Here is a 13,444-nt window from a genome sequence, read left to right as displayed (position 1 = left end):
ATGACAACGGATGAATGAACACCGCTCGACAATCACCAGGCAAGAGTGTTCTCTTCCTATTGGGGAACACTTCAGCGGTTACGAGCATTCGGCCTCTGATCTTCAGGTAAGCGTTCTCCAAGGTGGCCTTCACGACACACGACAACGCAGAGTCGCTGAGCAGACTGATAGCCAAGTTCCGCACACATAAGGACGGCCTCAACCGGGATCTTGGGTTCATGTCACACTATCTGTAACCCCCACGATTTGCCTGGAGTTGCAAAATCTCACTAACTGTCCTGTCTGGAGACAATACACTTCTCTTTAACCTGTGCTTAACACTCTCTCCACTCACATTGTCTGTACCTTTAAGACTTGATTACCTGTAAAGACTCGCATTCCAACCATTATTTTGTAAATTGAGTTTGTGTCTTTATATGCCCTGTTTGTGAACAGAACTCCCACTCACCCAACGAAGGGGCAGCGCTCTGAAAGCTTGTGGCTTTTGCTTCCAAATAAACCTGTTGGACTTTAACCTGGTGTTGTGAGACTTCTTACTTGGAAATGTATTGCCATTCCTTCAATGTCGCTGGGTCAAAATCCTGGAACTCCCTCCCTAACAGTGTGGGTGTACCTACACCATATGGGTGGCATGGTAGCACAGTGGTTAGCACTGCTGCTTCACAGCTCCAGGGACCTGGGTTCGATTCCCGGCTTGGGTCACTGTCTGTGTGGAGTTTGCACATTCTCCTCGTGTCTGCGTGGGTTTCCTCCAGGTGCTCTGGTTTCCTCCCACAGTCCAAAGATGTGCGGGTTAGGTTGATTGGCCATGCTAAAAAAATTGCCCCTTAGTGTCCTGAGATGTGTAGGTTCGAGGGATTAGCGGGTAAATGTGTGGGGATATGGGGGTAGGGCCTGGGTGGGATTGTGGTCGGTGCAGACTAGATGGGCCAAATGGCCTCCTTCTGCACTGTAGGGTTTCTATGATTCTTTCTCTATGGACTGCAGCAGCTCAATGAGAGATGGGCAATAATTCCTGGCCTAGCCAGCGATGTCCAGATCTCATGAATGAATTTAAAAACTACAACTTAGAATGGTCAATGGGACTCCAAAGCTTGTCATTGTTGTATGAATTGGTTCTGATTTTCAATTGAGGCCCTAGTTTTAAAGGCTAATGGCAGTGTGTTGGAAGAATAATACGGATGTTTGTAAGCTGCTCGCTGCCAACAATACACTTTCAATGTTCAGTCATTATTGCAAAGTCTAAGAGTGGGATGTGCTCATTTCAAAACTGGAAAATCCCGCTATGATTCCCATGGTGGGCGGGATGGTAAAATTCTCTGCAAAGTCTTGTTAAAAACATTTATATGAAGATGTTACAAGAGGCAAACCACCTGTGTGAGAAACCGTACTGCACAAAGCTTACCAGCTGCTTCTTGTCCTCCTGAAAATGTGCATCAACAAACATTCTTCCAACAGCGTACGGGAGAACGTATTCTGCAAAATCCACACACTTATCCCATCGTGCGGACAGTGATGTCGCTCCTGTAAGCACCTGGAATTGTTTGCAGACAATCAGCAAGATGTACTTCGGGTGGTATTTGCTCCTCCCTCTCTACCAGACATGATCCTAACTCTAATCTCAGCAGCCATAAAACGCCAACAACCTGACCCAAATCAATTGGTGCTTTCTCTCTTGCTGTTTATGGGATCTTACTATGCAGAAATTGTAAGCATCCTTTTCTGACATTCTCTGCACAGTATAAAAAAGGACAGTGAGGTAGGTAATGCTGTGCACACGACACAATGGGGTACACACTGGGCATGCACGATACATTAGGGTACGCGCTGTGTGTGTGAGAGGTACAATGGGGTATAAGATGTGTGCACGATACAATGGGGTTGGTGCTGCGAGTGTGCATGATACAATTCAGTACATGCTGTGTGTGTGAGATACAGTGGAGAATGCTCTGTATGTGCGTGTGATATAATGGGGTATACTGTGTGTGTGTGAGGAACAATGGGGTTGGTGCTGTGTGTGTGTGTGTGTGATACAATGAGGTACGCTGTCTGTGCGCAAGATACAATGAGGTATACGCTGTGTGCGAGATACAATGTGGTTGGACTGGGTGTGTGAAGATACAATGGGGCACACACTATATGTGTGCGTGATATATTAGACAGCGCTGTGTGTATGCGAGATACAGTGGGGTTGGCGCTGCATGAGATACATTGGAGTACACACTGTGTTTGCATGATACACTGGGGTACATGTGTGTGTGTGTGTGTGTGTACATGATACAATGGGGTTCACGCTGTGTGCACAATAGACTGGGATACACACTGCACGATACAATGGAGTACATACTATGAGTGTGTGTGTGTGGGTGGGGTGTGTGTGTGTATGTTACAATGGGGTACACACTGTGAGTGTGTGTGTGTGGTGTGTGTTTTACAATGGGGTACACACTACGTATGATACACTGGGGTACACACTGTGTGTGCGCGATACAATGAGGTACACACTGTGTACGATATAATGGAGTACACACGGTGTGTGTGTGTGTGCGCGATACAATGTGGTAAGCTCTATGTGTGCTTGAAACAAAGGGGTACACTCTCTAAACTAATTGCAGCTGTTGGCACTTACATGTAGAAATTGAAGGCGTCTGGTGAGGAAGCGATGGCTGAGGTTTCCTAGCCTCCTGTACACAATTCTCCACACAATATAGTTGGCAATTGTTCTAGAATTGGGTGACATAATTGGATAGATTTATTTCAGGAAGTATGTAAACTGAATTATGTGAGGATCCACTGATAGAGCACTGTGTCCAAGTAGTGGATTGTACATCTTATGTCACATTAACCTTACCTATTATCCACAGTGTCTAACAGCTGGAACAAATCCTTGAAATACTGGGGAACACGCACAATGACCTCTTCTGATGTGTTGATGTGTGAAAGCGCAGGATAGCGATCAGCATCGATGACCAGCTTCATATACCGCAGCCAATCAAACTGAAAACACAAGAGTATTCATCACGAGTTATAGCAATGTTAAGATGATACAGTGCTACAGAGAGACTACAGCTTCAGCAAGCCTCCCACTCTGAAATGAGAGCAGCACGTAGCCAGCTGCTTTCTCTAACTTACTGCAAACTCAAGCAGTCTTCATCATCTCAAAGAAATCCCACAAGCTGACACCTTAGTCTTGGAGATTTCAGAGAAACAGTGGACGATGGGGATACACAGAGCTGTTAAACAGACAAATATACATTTACTGAATTAGGCAGCAGAAGACATTTTGATGTTTAGAATCATAGAATCCCCAGTGCAATAGAAACCATTCACCCCATCGAGTTTGCACCGTCTCTCTAACAGGGCATCTTACTCAGACCTTCTCCCCTGCCCTATCCCCTATTCACAACTGTTTGATTCTGATACTATATTAAACTGCAAACATTGGTTTCCACTCTATTCTTCTGGATCCTCTCCAAGCACAGAAGCAGTTCCCTGCTTGGAGAAAAACACCCAGCTCAGAAGTACTGGCTTCAGTGAGGATCCCCTCTCTCAATTCACTCTGGAGCTAGACATAGTTTAGTCTTAAAGGGCTCTCATTAGGATCCTGGACCAAAACCCCAAGTATATTACAAAGCCAGGCTAGATCCCAGTAATTCTTCCAGCTAGGTAATGACGTGGGGATTGGATGTTTCTCTAGGAGCAATTCTATGGACAAATTAGGAATCTTTTATATTAAAATGATCATGTATTTAAATACATGAATAGGATGGAAATAGAGGGATATGGTCCCCGGAAGGGAAGGGGTTTTTAGTTAAGTCGGGCAGCATGGTCGGAGCAGGCTTGGAGGGCCGAAGGGCTTGTTCCCGTGCTGTAATTTTCTTTGTTCTTTGATCGCTCCTACCGATTGGATGGTTTAGTGAGGTCCTCGGACTGGCCCCACGGAGTCGGCGACGGCCTTGGTGGACCCCCGGGAAGTCGATCAAACTTAACTATCTAGAGGAAGTAAAAGTCGTAACAAGGCTTCCATAGGTGAACCTGTAGAAGGATCATTCAAGACAGCACGGTGGCATGGTGGTTAGCACTGCTGCCTCACAGCGCCAGAGAACCAGGATCAATTCCGGCCTCGGGTCACTGTCCGTGTGCAGTTTGCACATTCTCCCTGTGTCTGCATGGATTTCTTTCGAGTTCTCCGGTTTCCTCCCACAGTCCAAAGATCAGGTTAGGTTAATTGGCCATGCTAAATTCTCCCTAATGTCAGGGTGTTGCGAAGTTGAGTGGTGGTGTTTGTAAAATTGTAAAATGCTAGGGAGAAAGCATTGCATGGTCCCTTTAAAAGATGGTGCATTTTCTGTGCTTAGAAAGTTTTAAAAAATGTAAGTACATAGGGAACTCCAAACTGAAACATTTCATCGAAAGGCCAAGTGCGAATGTTACCAAGGCAACAACAGGTTTTTGAATTTTTTGAATTCGGCCAATCAATTTGAATCAGGCACTTAGATACCAAGAACCTATTAAATTTAAATCTGACGTTTTTGACAACCTATTGTGGGAAATATTGATATGTCATCACAAGTATAAAAAAAAGACAGTGGAACAAAAAGGGAGAGACACTGCCATCTGCCAGAAATAACAGCTCTCAGAGAGAGAGAGAGAATCACCGGCTCTCATAGCTGCATCTATGTCTTAGAGAAAGCACCATCTAGATAGCAAAAGTACCAAAGAAGAAAGAAGTTCCAGACAGAATAATCAATAGAGAAGGCCCAGAATATTCCGGAAGACACAAAACCTGGTTGTAATTTAGAGAGTGACTAAATTCTATTTTTTGTTAATGAGTGGGAATTATATTTATTGGAAAAGCATACCATTAGAATCTTATTTTATTCTGGAATAATTAATAGTTAGAAGGGATTTATTCAGTTTGTTAATAGGTTAGTAAATTTGTTCACTGTTAGATAAATAAATTGTTACGCGTTGATTTTAGAGAGCGTGTCAGGGATTTATTTTGTACTTAACCACTAAAAGTTGCTGAAGCGCAGGTCACATCATTTACACACACTTTTTTACAGATTATAAGGTGAGGTACTCTTCTTTGGGTGTTTTGGTTCTCAGAAGGGGGATCAACCTCAGAAGGGGGATAACAACGGGGATTAGCAGGGTGTGGGGGTCACTAGAATAGGACCTGGGTGGGATATTGGCGGAACAGACTCAATGGGTCGAATGGCCTCCTTTTGTACTGCAGGGATTCTATGATTCTATAACAAACTTTATTTAATAACATAGTTTATATATAACCCTAACAAGTAAAGCAACTTAACTATTAACAGTTGAACAATATTTAAAAGTAAAAGGCAACAATTTTAATGTCCAACTTATCACTGTTTCAGTTCCAAATAAGCAACATTCCTCTTACAGACTTACAATGCCACTTTATATATAGTTAGCACTCATAAATATACTTGCTATAATGTAATGAGTCCTGAGGATTTCAGACAGATAAAATGAACTTGAGAGGAGCTTGTAGAACTTTGTCTTCAAACAAGTGGAATCAGCTGCCGTCAGTGGTGGTGGAGGCGAACTCAATAGGGTCTTTTAAGAGACTCCTGGATGAGTACATGGAGCTTAATAGGATGGAGGGTTATAGGTAGGTCTAGAAGTTAGGGACGTGTTCGGCACAACTTGTAGGCCGAAGGGCCTGTTTATGCTGTAGTTTTTCTATGTTCTATGTTCTCTATGTTCTAAACCACAGCCAGAACTGAAAAGCTGTTATTTTCTCCTACAGACCTAATTGCTCCCATTAACCACATTATCACACATGACCCTGTTAATCAACTTAATGAAAAAAACCCCAGGGGAAATTTCCATCTGTAAATAAAACTCCATTAGCTCTATCCTAAGTAAACACTTCATGGCTAAAATGAGTAATAGAACATAGAACATAGAACATAGAAAGTCACAGCACAAACAGGCCCTTCGGCCCACAAGTTGCGCCGATCACATCCCCACCTCTAGGCCTATCTATAGCCCTCAATCCCATTAAATCCCATGTACTCATCCAGAAGTCTCTTAAAAGACCCCAACGAGTTTGCCTCCACCACCACCGACGTCAGCCGATTCCACTCACCCACCACCCTCTGAGTGAAAAACTTACCCCTGACATCCCCCCTGTACCTACCCCCCAGCACCTTAAACCTGTGTCCTCTCGTAGCAACCATTTCAGCCCTTGGAAATAGCCTCTGAGAGTCCACCCTATCCAGACCCCTCAACATCTTGTAAACCTCTATCAGGTCACCTCTCATCCTTCGTCTCTCCAGGGAGAAGAGACCAAGCTCCCTCAACCTATCCTCATAAGGCATGCCCCCCAATCCAGGCAACATCCTTGTAAATCTCCTCTGCACCCTTTCAATGGCTTCAACATCTTTCCTGTAATGAGGTGACCAGAACTGCGCGCAGTACTCCAAGTGGGGTCTAACCAGGGTCCTATAAAGCTACAGCATTATCTCCCGACTCCTAAACTCAATCCCTCGATTAATGAAGGCTAGTACGCCATACGCCTTCTTGACCGCATCCTCCACCTGCGAGGCCGATTTAAGAGTCCTATGGACCTGGACCCCAAGGTCCTTCTGATCCTCTACACTGCTAAGAATGGTACCCTTCATTTTATACTGCTGCTCCATCCCATTGGATCTGCCAAAATGGATCACTACACACTTATCCGGGTTGAAGTCCATCTGCCACTTCTCCGCCCAGTCTTGCATTCTATCTATGTCTCGCTGCAACTTCTGACATCCCTCCAAACTATCCACAACACCACCTACCTTGGTGTCGTCAGCAAACTTACCAACCCATCCCTCCACTTCCTCATCCAGGTCATTTATGAAAATGACAAACAGCAAGGGTCCCAGAACAGATCCCTGGGGCACTCCACTGGTCACTGACCTCCATGCAGAGAAAGACCCCTCCACAGCCACTCTCTGCCTTCTGCAGGCAAGCCAGTTCTGGATCCACAAGGCAACAGCCCCTTGGATCCCATGCCCTCTCACTTTCTCAAGAAGTCTTGCATGGGGGACCTTATCGAACGCTTTGCTGAAGTCCATATAGACCACATCCACCGCTCTTCCTTCGTCAATGTGCTTGGTCACATTTTCAAAGAACTCAACCAGGCTCGTAAGGCACGACCTGCCCCTGACAAAGCCGTGCTGACTACTTTTGATCATACTAAACTTCTCTAGATGATCATAAATCCTGTCTCTCAGGATCCTCTCCATCAACTTACCAACCACTGAGGTTAGACTCACCGGTCGGTAATTTCCCGGGCTGTCCCTGTTCCCTTTCTTGAATATAGGGACCACATCCGCAATCCTCCAATCCTCCGGAACCTCTCCCGTCTCCATCGACGATGCAAAGATCATCGCCAAAGGCTCCGCAATCTCCTCCCTCGCCTCCCACAGTAACCTGGGGTACATCCCATCCGGTCCCGGCGACTTACCAACCTTGATGCCATTCAATAGTTCCAACACATCCTCTTTCTTTATGTCCACCTGCTCGATCCTTTCTGTCCTCCGCAATCCAGCAGTACAACCACCCAGATCCCTTTCCACCGTGAATACCGAGGTAAAGTATTCATTAAGCAGCTCCGCCATTTCTAACGGTTCCGCACAAACTTTTCCCCCTTCACCTTTTAAGGGTCCTATGCCTTCACATCTCATCCTTTTACTCTTGACATATTTGTAGAAAGCCTTGGGATTCTCCTTAATCTTACCCGCCAAGGTCTTCTCATGACCCCTTCTCGCTCTCCTAATTTCCTTCTTAAGCTCCTTCCTACATCGCGTATACTCCTCTAAATCCTTAACACCTCCTAGCTCTCTGAACCTTCTGTACGCCTCTCTTTTCTTATTCACCAGGTTCATCACAACCTTCGTGCACCACGGTTCCCGTACCCTACCAACACCCCCCTGTCTCATCGGAACGTTGTCATGCAGAGCTCCAGACAAACATTCCTTGAAAATCCTCCACTTTCCTTCGGTACTTTTCCCCAAGAATGCCTCCTTCCAATTTACCCGTCTAATTTCCTCCCTGATGACACCGTATTTCCCTTTACTCCAGAGAAACACTTTCCTAGCCTGCCTGACCCTATCTCTTTCCAATGCTATCGTGAAGGAGATAGAATTATGATCGCTATCCCCAAGATGCTCACCCACCGAGAGATCCTCCACCTGTCCAGGTTCATTAGCCAGCACCAGATCAAGAACAGCCTCTCCTCTAGTAGGCTTATCCACATACTGTGTCAGGAAACTCTCCTGGACACACCTAACAAACTCCTCTCCATCCAAACCCCTAGCCCTAGGGATATTCCAATCTATGTTTGGGAAATTAAAATCTCCCATCACGACAACTCTGTTATTCCTACATCTCTCCAGGATCTGTTTCCCCATCTGCTCCTCAACATCTCTGTTACTATTGGGCGGCCTATAGAAAACACCCAGCAAAGTTACCGACCCCTTCCTGTTCCTAACCTCCACCCACAGAGATTCCGTAGTCAGTCCCTCCACGGCGTCCACCTTCTCTACAGCCGTGACACTATCCCTGATCAACAGTGCCACTCCCCCCCCTCTCTTGCCTCCCTCCCTGTCCTTCCTGAAACATCTAAAACCCGGCACCTGAAGCACCCAGTCCTGTCCCTGAGACATCCAAGTCTCCGTAATGGCCACCACATCACAATTCGAAGCAGCAATCCACGCTCCAAGCTCATCCACTTTATTCACTACACTCCTGGCATTAAAATAGACACATCTCAGACCTTCAGCCTGAGCACTTCCCTTCTCCCTCACTCGTCTAACCTCCCTCTTACCCTGTCTACATTCCTTATCTATTTGCGAGCTAACCTCCTCGCTCTCAGTCCCCTCATTTCGATTCCCTCCCCCCAACCTTTCTAGTTTAAAGTCTCACCAGTAGCCTTAGCCAACCTTCCCGCCAGGATATTGGTCCCCCTGGGATTCAAGTGCCACCCGTCTTTTTTAAACAGGTCACACCTGCCCCTAAAGAGGTCCCAATGATCCAAGTACCCAAATCCTTGTCCCTTGCTCCAGTCCCTCAGCCACGCATTAATTCTCCACCGATTCCTGTTCTCACTCTCCCGCGGCACAGGCAGCAATCCCGAGATTACTACCTTTGCATTCCTCTTTCTCAGCTGTCTACCCAACTCCCTATATTCTCTTTTCATGACCCCTTCCCTCTTCCTACCGATGTCAGCAGTACCTATATGCATCACGACCTTGGGCTCCTCTCCCTCCCCCTTCAGGATTTCTGGGACTCGACCAGAGACATCCCGGACCCCTGCACCAGGGAGGCAAACCACCATCCGAGAGTCCCGTCTGTGTCCGCAAAAACGCCTATCTGACCCCCTCACCGTAGAGTCCCCAATTAGCACTACCCTCCTTTCCTTACCTTTTTGCACTACTGGGCCAGGCTCAGCTCCAGAGACACTGCCACCGCTGCTTCCCCCAGGTGGGCTGTCCACCCCAGTAGTACTCAGACAGGAGAACTTATTATTAAGGGGCACATCCACCGGGGTGCTCACCATCACCCGAGCTTTCTCCTTCCTCACTGTTACCCAGTTACCCTCCACCCTAATTATCCTGCTCTCCCAGCATCTGAGCTAAATGTTTTGCAGACACACCGACAATGTGTAACATAAAGCTAAATTTTTAAACATTCCCCTTAAATACAAAAAAAACACTATATATTCATCTATATTAAATGCATTATCAACACAACCTGCATTTCTAACATTGACATATCCTCTTTTAAGAAAAAAGTTACATTTAGAGAATGATGGATAGATATAAAAGGCAGCATGATGGCACAATGTTTAGCACCGCTGCTTCATGGCGCCAGGGACCCAGGTTTGGTTCCGACCTTGGGTGACTGTGGGGAGTTTGCACGTTCTCCCCGTGTCTGTATGGGTTTCCTCTGGGTGCTCCAGTTTCCTCCCACAGTCCAAAGATGTGCAGGTTAAGTGGATTGGCCTTGATAAATTGCGCCTTGTCCAAAGATGTGCAGGTTAGGGGTTACAGGGATCAGGCGCCGTGTGGGTCGAAGTTAAATGATGAGTTGGCGTACAATCTGTAATCAATACTATGATTAGTATCTACACATCTTAGTTCTCCAACTCATGCTTTTAGCTGGCTCTGTCTATACTGAACATTTTCCATTTGCATTTTTTAATAGAATGTACGTTATCCGACAAATTTGATTTAATTTATTATTGTCACATATATTAGCATACAGTGAAAAGTATTGTTTCTTGCGCACTATGCAGATAAAGCATACCGTTCATAGCGAAGGAAATGAGAGAGTGCAGAATATAGCGTTACGGTCATCTTTTTCCCGACGGAAGAAGGTGGAAGACAGAATATCCTGGGTGCGTAGGGTCCTTAATTACGCTGGCTGCTTTGCTGAAGCATCGAGAAATGTAGACAGAGTCAATGGATGGGAGGCTGGTTTGCATGATGGATTGGGCTACATTCACAACCTTTTATAGTTTTGTGCGGTCTTGGGCAGAGCAGCAGCCAGATCAAGCTGTGATACAACCAGCTTCTATGGTGCATCTGGAAAAGTTGGTGAGAGTCGTAGCTGACATGCCAAATTTCCTTAGTGATCTGAGAAAGTAAAGGCCTTGGTGGGCTTTCTTAGCTATAGTGTCACCATGGGGGGACCAGGACAGGTTGTTGGCGATTTGGACACCTAAAAACTTGAAGCTCTCAACCCTTTCTACTTTGTCCCCATTGATGTAGACAGGGGCATGTTCTCCATTACGCTTCCTGAAGTCGATGACAATCTCCTTCATTTTGTTGACATTGAGGGAGAGATTATTGTCACTGCACCAGTTCACCAGATTCTCTATCTCATTCCTGTACTCTGAAACGTCATTGTTTGAGATGTAAACAAGATCAAGATCAGTTATCTATGTAACCTTTTATTGCTATTGTTCTTTAAATCTCTTTTTTATACAGCATTTCCTCCAGGGTCTTAGAGAAATAGAACGGCATATCGACAGCATCAATAAGAGCCAGTGGCCACCATTCTCCTTATTGTCTTTGTCTCCCAACCAGAGGAAAACGTGCCCATTATCTCCCGCAAGAAATATCCCAAATCCTGCTGCACTGGAAAAATCCATTGCCAAGTTTGCCTGTGAGGCATCACTAAAAATGATTCATGATATTGGAATCACCCAAAGCTGGGAACTCTATTTTTATTTTTTTATAAAAATTTATTTGCTGTCACAATGTCATCCACCTTCAGATTTTCTTTTATGGCAAGACTAAGTTCCAACACATCTGAACTTGTTCCGGTCTTCTTCAGCTCTTCTAGGGAGTACAATGGGAATGGGGAGGGGGAGCACACTGGGAATGGGAGGGGGAGCACACTGGGAAGGGGGAAGGGGGAGTACACTGGGAAGGGGGAAGGGGGAGTACACTGGGAAGAGGGGAGGGGGAGTACTCTGGGAAGGGGGAAGGGGGAGTACACAGGGAAGGGGGAGTACACTGGGAAGAGGGGAGGGGGAGTACACTGGGAAGAGGGGAGGGGGAGTACACTGGGAAAGGGGAAGGGGGAGTACACTGGGAAGGGGGAAGGGGGAGTACACAGGGAAGGGGGAGTACACTGGGAAGGGGGAAGGGGGAGTACACTGGGAAGAGGGGAGGGGGAGTACACTGGGAAGAGGGGAGGGGGAGTACACTGGGAAGGGGAAGCACACTGGGAAGGGGGGAGGGAGAGCACAACTGGAAAGGGGGGAGGGGGAATACACCGGGGAGGGGGAGCATACTGGGAAGGGGGAGGGTGAGCACACTGGGAAGAGGAGATGGGAAGTAGACTGGGAAGGGGAGAGGGGTAGCACACTGGGAAGGAGGAGGGGGAGTACACCGGGAAGGGGGGAGGGGGAGTACACTGGGAAGGGAGAGGGGGACCACAACTGGGAAGAGGGGAGGGGGAGCACACTGGGAAGGGAGAGGGAGAGCACAACTGGGAAGGGGGGAGGGGGAGCACACTGGGAAGAGGGGAGGGGGAGCACACTGGGAAGGGAGAGGGAGAGCACAACTGGGAAGGGGGGAGGGGGAGTACAGTGGAAAGGGGGGCACACTGGGAAGGGAGCCAGGAAATAGACTGGGAAAGGGGGGAAGGGAGCACAACTGGGAAGGGGAGGGGGTGTGCACTGGGAAGGGGGAGGGGGAGTACACTGGGAAGGGGGAGGGGGAGTACACTGGGAAGGGGGAGGGGGAGTACACTGGGAAGGGGGAGGGGGAGTACACTGGGAAGGGGGAGGGGGAGTACACTGGGAAGGGGGAGGGGAAGCACATTGGGAACGGGGGAGGGATGAGTAAACTAGGAAAGGGAGAATAGACTGGGGAGGGGGGGAAAAAACTGGGAATGGGGTGGGGGGAATACACTGGGAATGAGGGAGACCTCTACTGCTGATCGCCATGATGACCTCAATCTAAGTCTATTTGGATTCTTAGGTAAGATTTCTTCTGTCGCATGCCAGGAAGATTTTCTCTCCTCCTCTGGAATAGGAAGGGTGCAGTCACAATGTTGGGGGTTTATTACTGACCTCCCAACAGCCAATGGGAGATAGAGGAACAGATATGCAGACAGATTTTGGAAGGATGCAAAAACAACAGGGTTGTTATGGTGGTGATTTAACTTTCCCTATATTGACTGGGACTCACTAGGGGCTTGGATGGGGCAGAATTTGTAAGGAGCTTCCAGGAGGGTTTCTTGAAAAAGTATGTAAGTAGCCCAACTCGGGAAGGAGCCATATTAGACATGGTATTGGGGAATTCTTTTTTTTTTAGAATCCCTACAGTACAGAAAGAGGCCATTTGGCCCATCTAGTCTGCACCGACCACAATCCCACCCAGGCTCTACCCCCATATCCCTACATATTTTACCCGCTAATCCCTCTAACCTACGCATCTCAGGACACTAAGGGCAATTTTAGCATGGCCAATCAACCTAACCCGCACATCTTTGGACTGTGGGAGGAAACCGGAGCACCCGGAGGAAACCCATGCAGACACGAGGAGAATGTGCAAACTCCACACAGACAGTGACCCAAGCCGGGAATCGAACCCAGGTCCCTGGAGCTGTGAAGCAGCAGTGCTAACCACTGTGCTACCGTGCCGCCCAATGAGCCCGATCAGGTGATTGAATTTTCAGTGGGAGAGCATTTCGGGAACAGTGATCATAATTCCATAGGTTTTAAGGTGCTCGTGGATAAGGACAAGAGTGGTCCTTGGGCAGAGGTGTTAAATTGGGGGAAGACTAACTACAAAAACATTAGGGAGGATCTGGAGAACCGTGGATTGGGGGAGGCTGTTTGAGGGCAAATCAACATCAGACATGTGAGAGTCTTTCAAATGTCAGTTGTTTGGAACTTGGATATCAG

At 47.1% G+C, this 13,444-nt stretch overlaps 1 protein-coding gene across 1 annotated transcript in view; it reads right to left on the bottom strand.

Moving 5' to 3' along the window:
• Positions 1-13,444, bottom strand: part of phex (phosphate regulating endopeptidase homolog, X-linked) — a 94,744-nt gene that overhangs the window by 61,456 nt on the left and 19,844 nt on the right. Inside the window, exons 4-6 of the mRNA XM_078205760.1 lie at positions 2,852-2,997; positions 2,630-2,723; positions 1,406-1,534 (exon numbers count right to left, since the gene is read on the bottom strand). Coding sequence (XP_078061886.1) covers positions 1,406-1,534; positions 2,630-2,723; positions 2,852-2,997 — 369 coding nt within the window. The remainder of the gene's footprint in view (positions 1-1,405; positions 1,535-2,629; positions 2,724-2,851; positions 2,998-13,444) is intronic.

The sequence above is a fragment of the Mustelus asterias genome, unplaced genomic scaffold, assembly GCF_964213995.1.
Source record: "Mustelus asterias unplaced genomic scaffold, sMusAst1.hap1.1 HAP1_SCAFFOLD_972, whole genome shotgun sequence".
NCBI classification, from domain to species: domain Eukaryota; kingdom Metazoa; phylum Chordata; class Chondrichthyes; order Carcharhiniformes; family Triakidae; genus Mustelus; species Mustelus asterias.
Note: the sequence above shows the minus strand (reverse complement) of the source record. Positions and strands in the feature narration are given on the sequence as shown.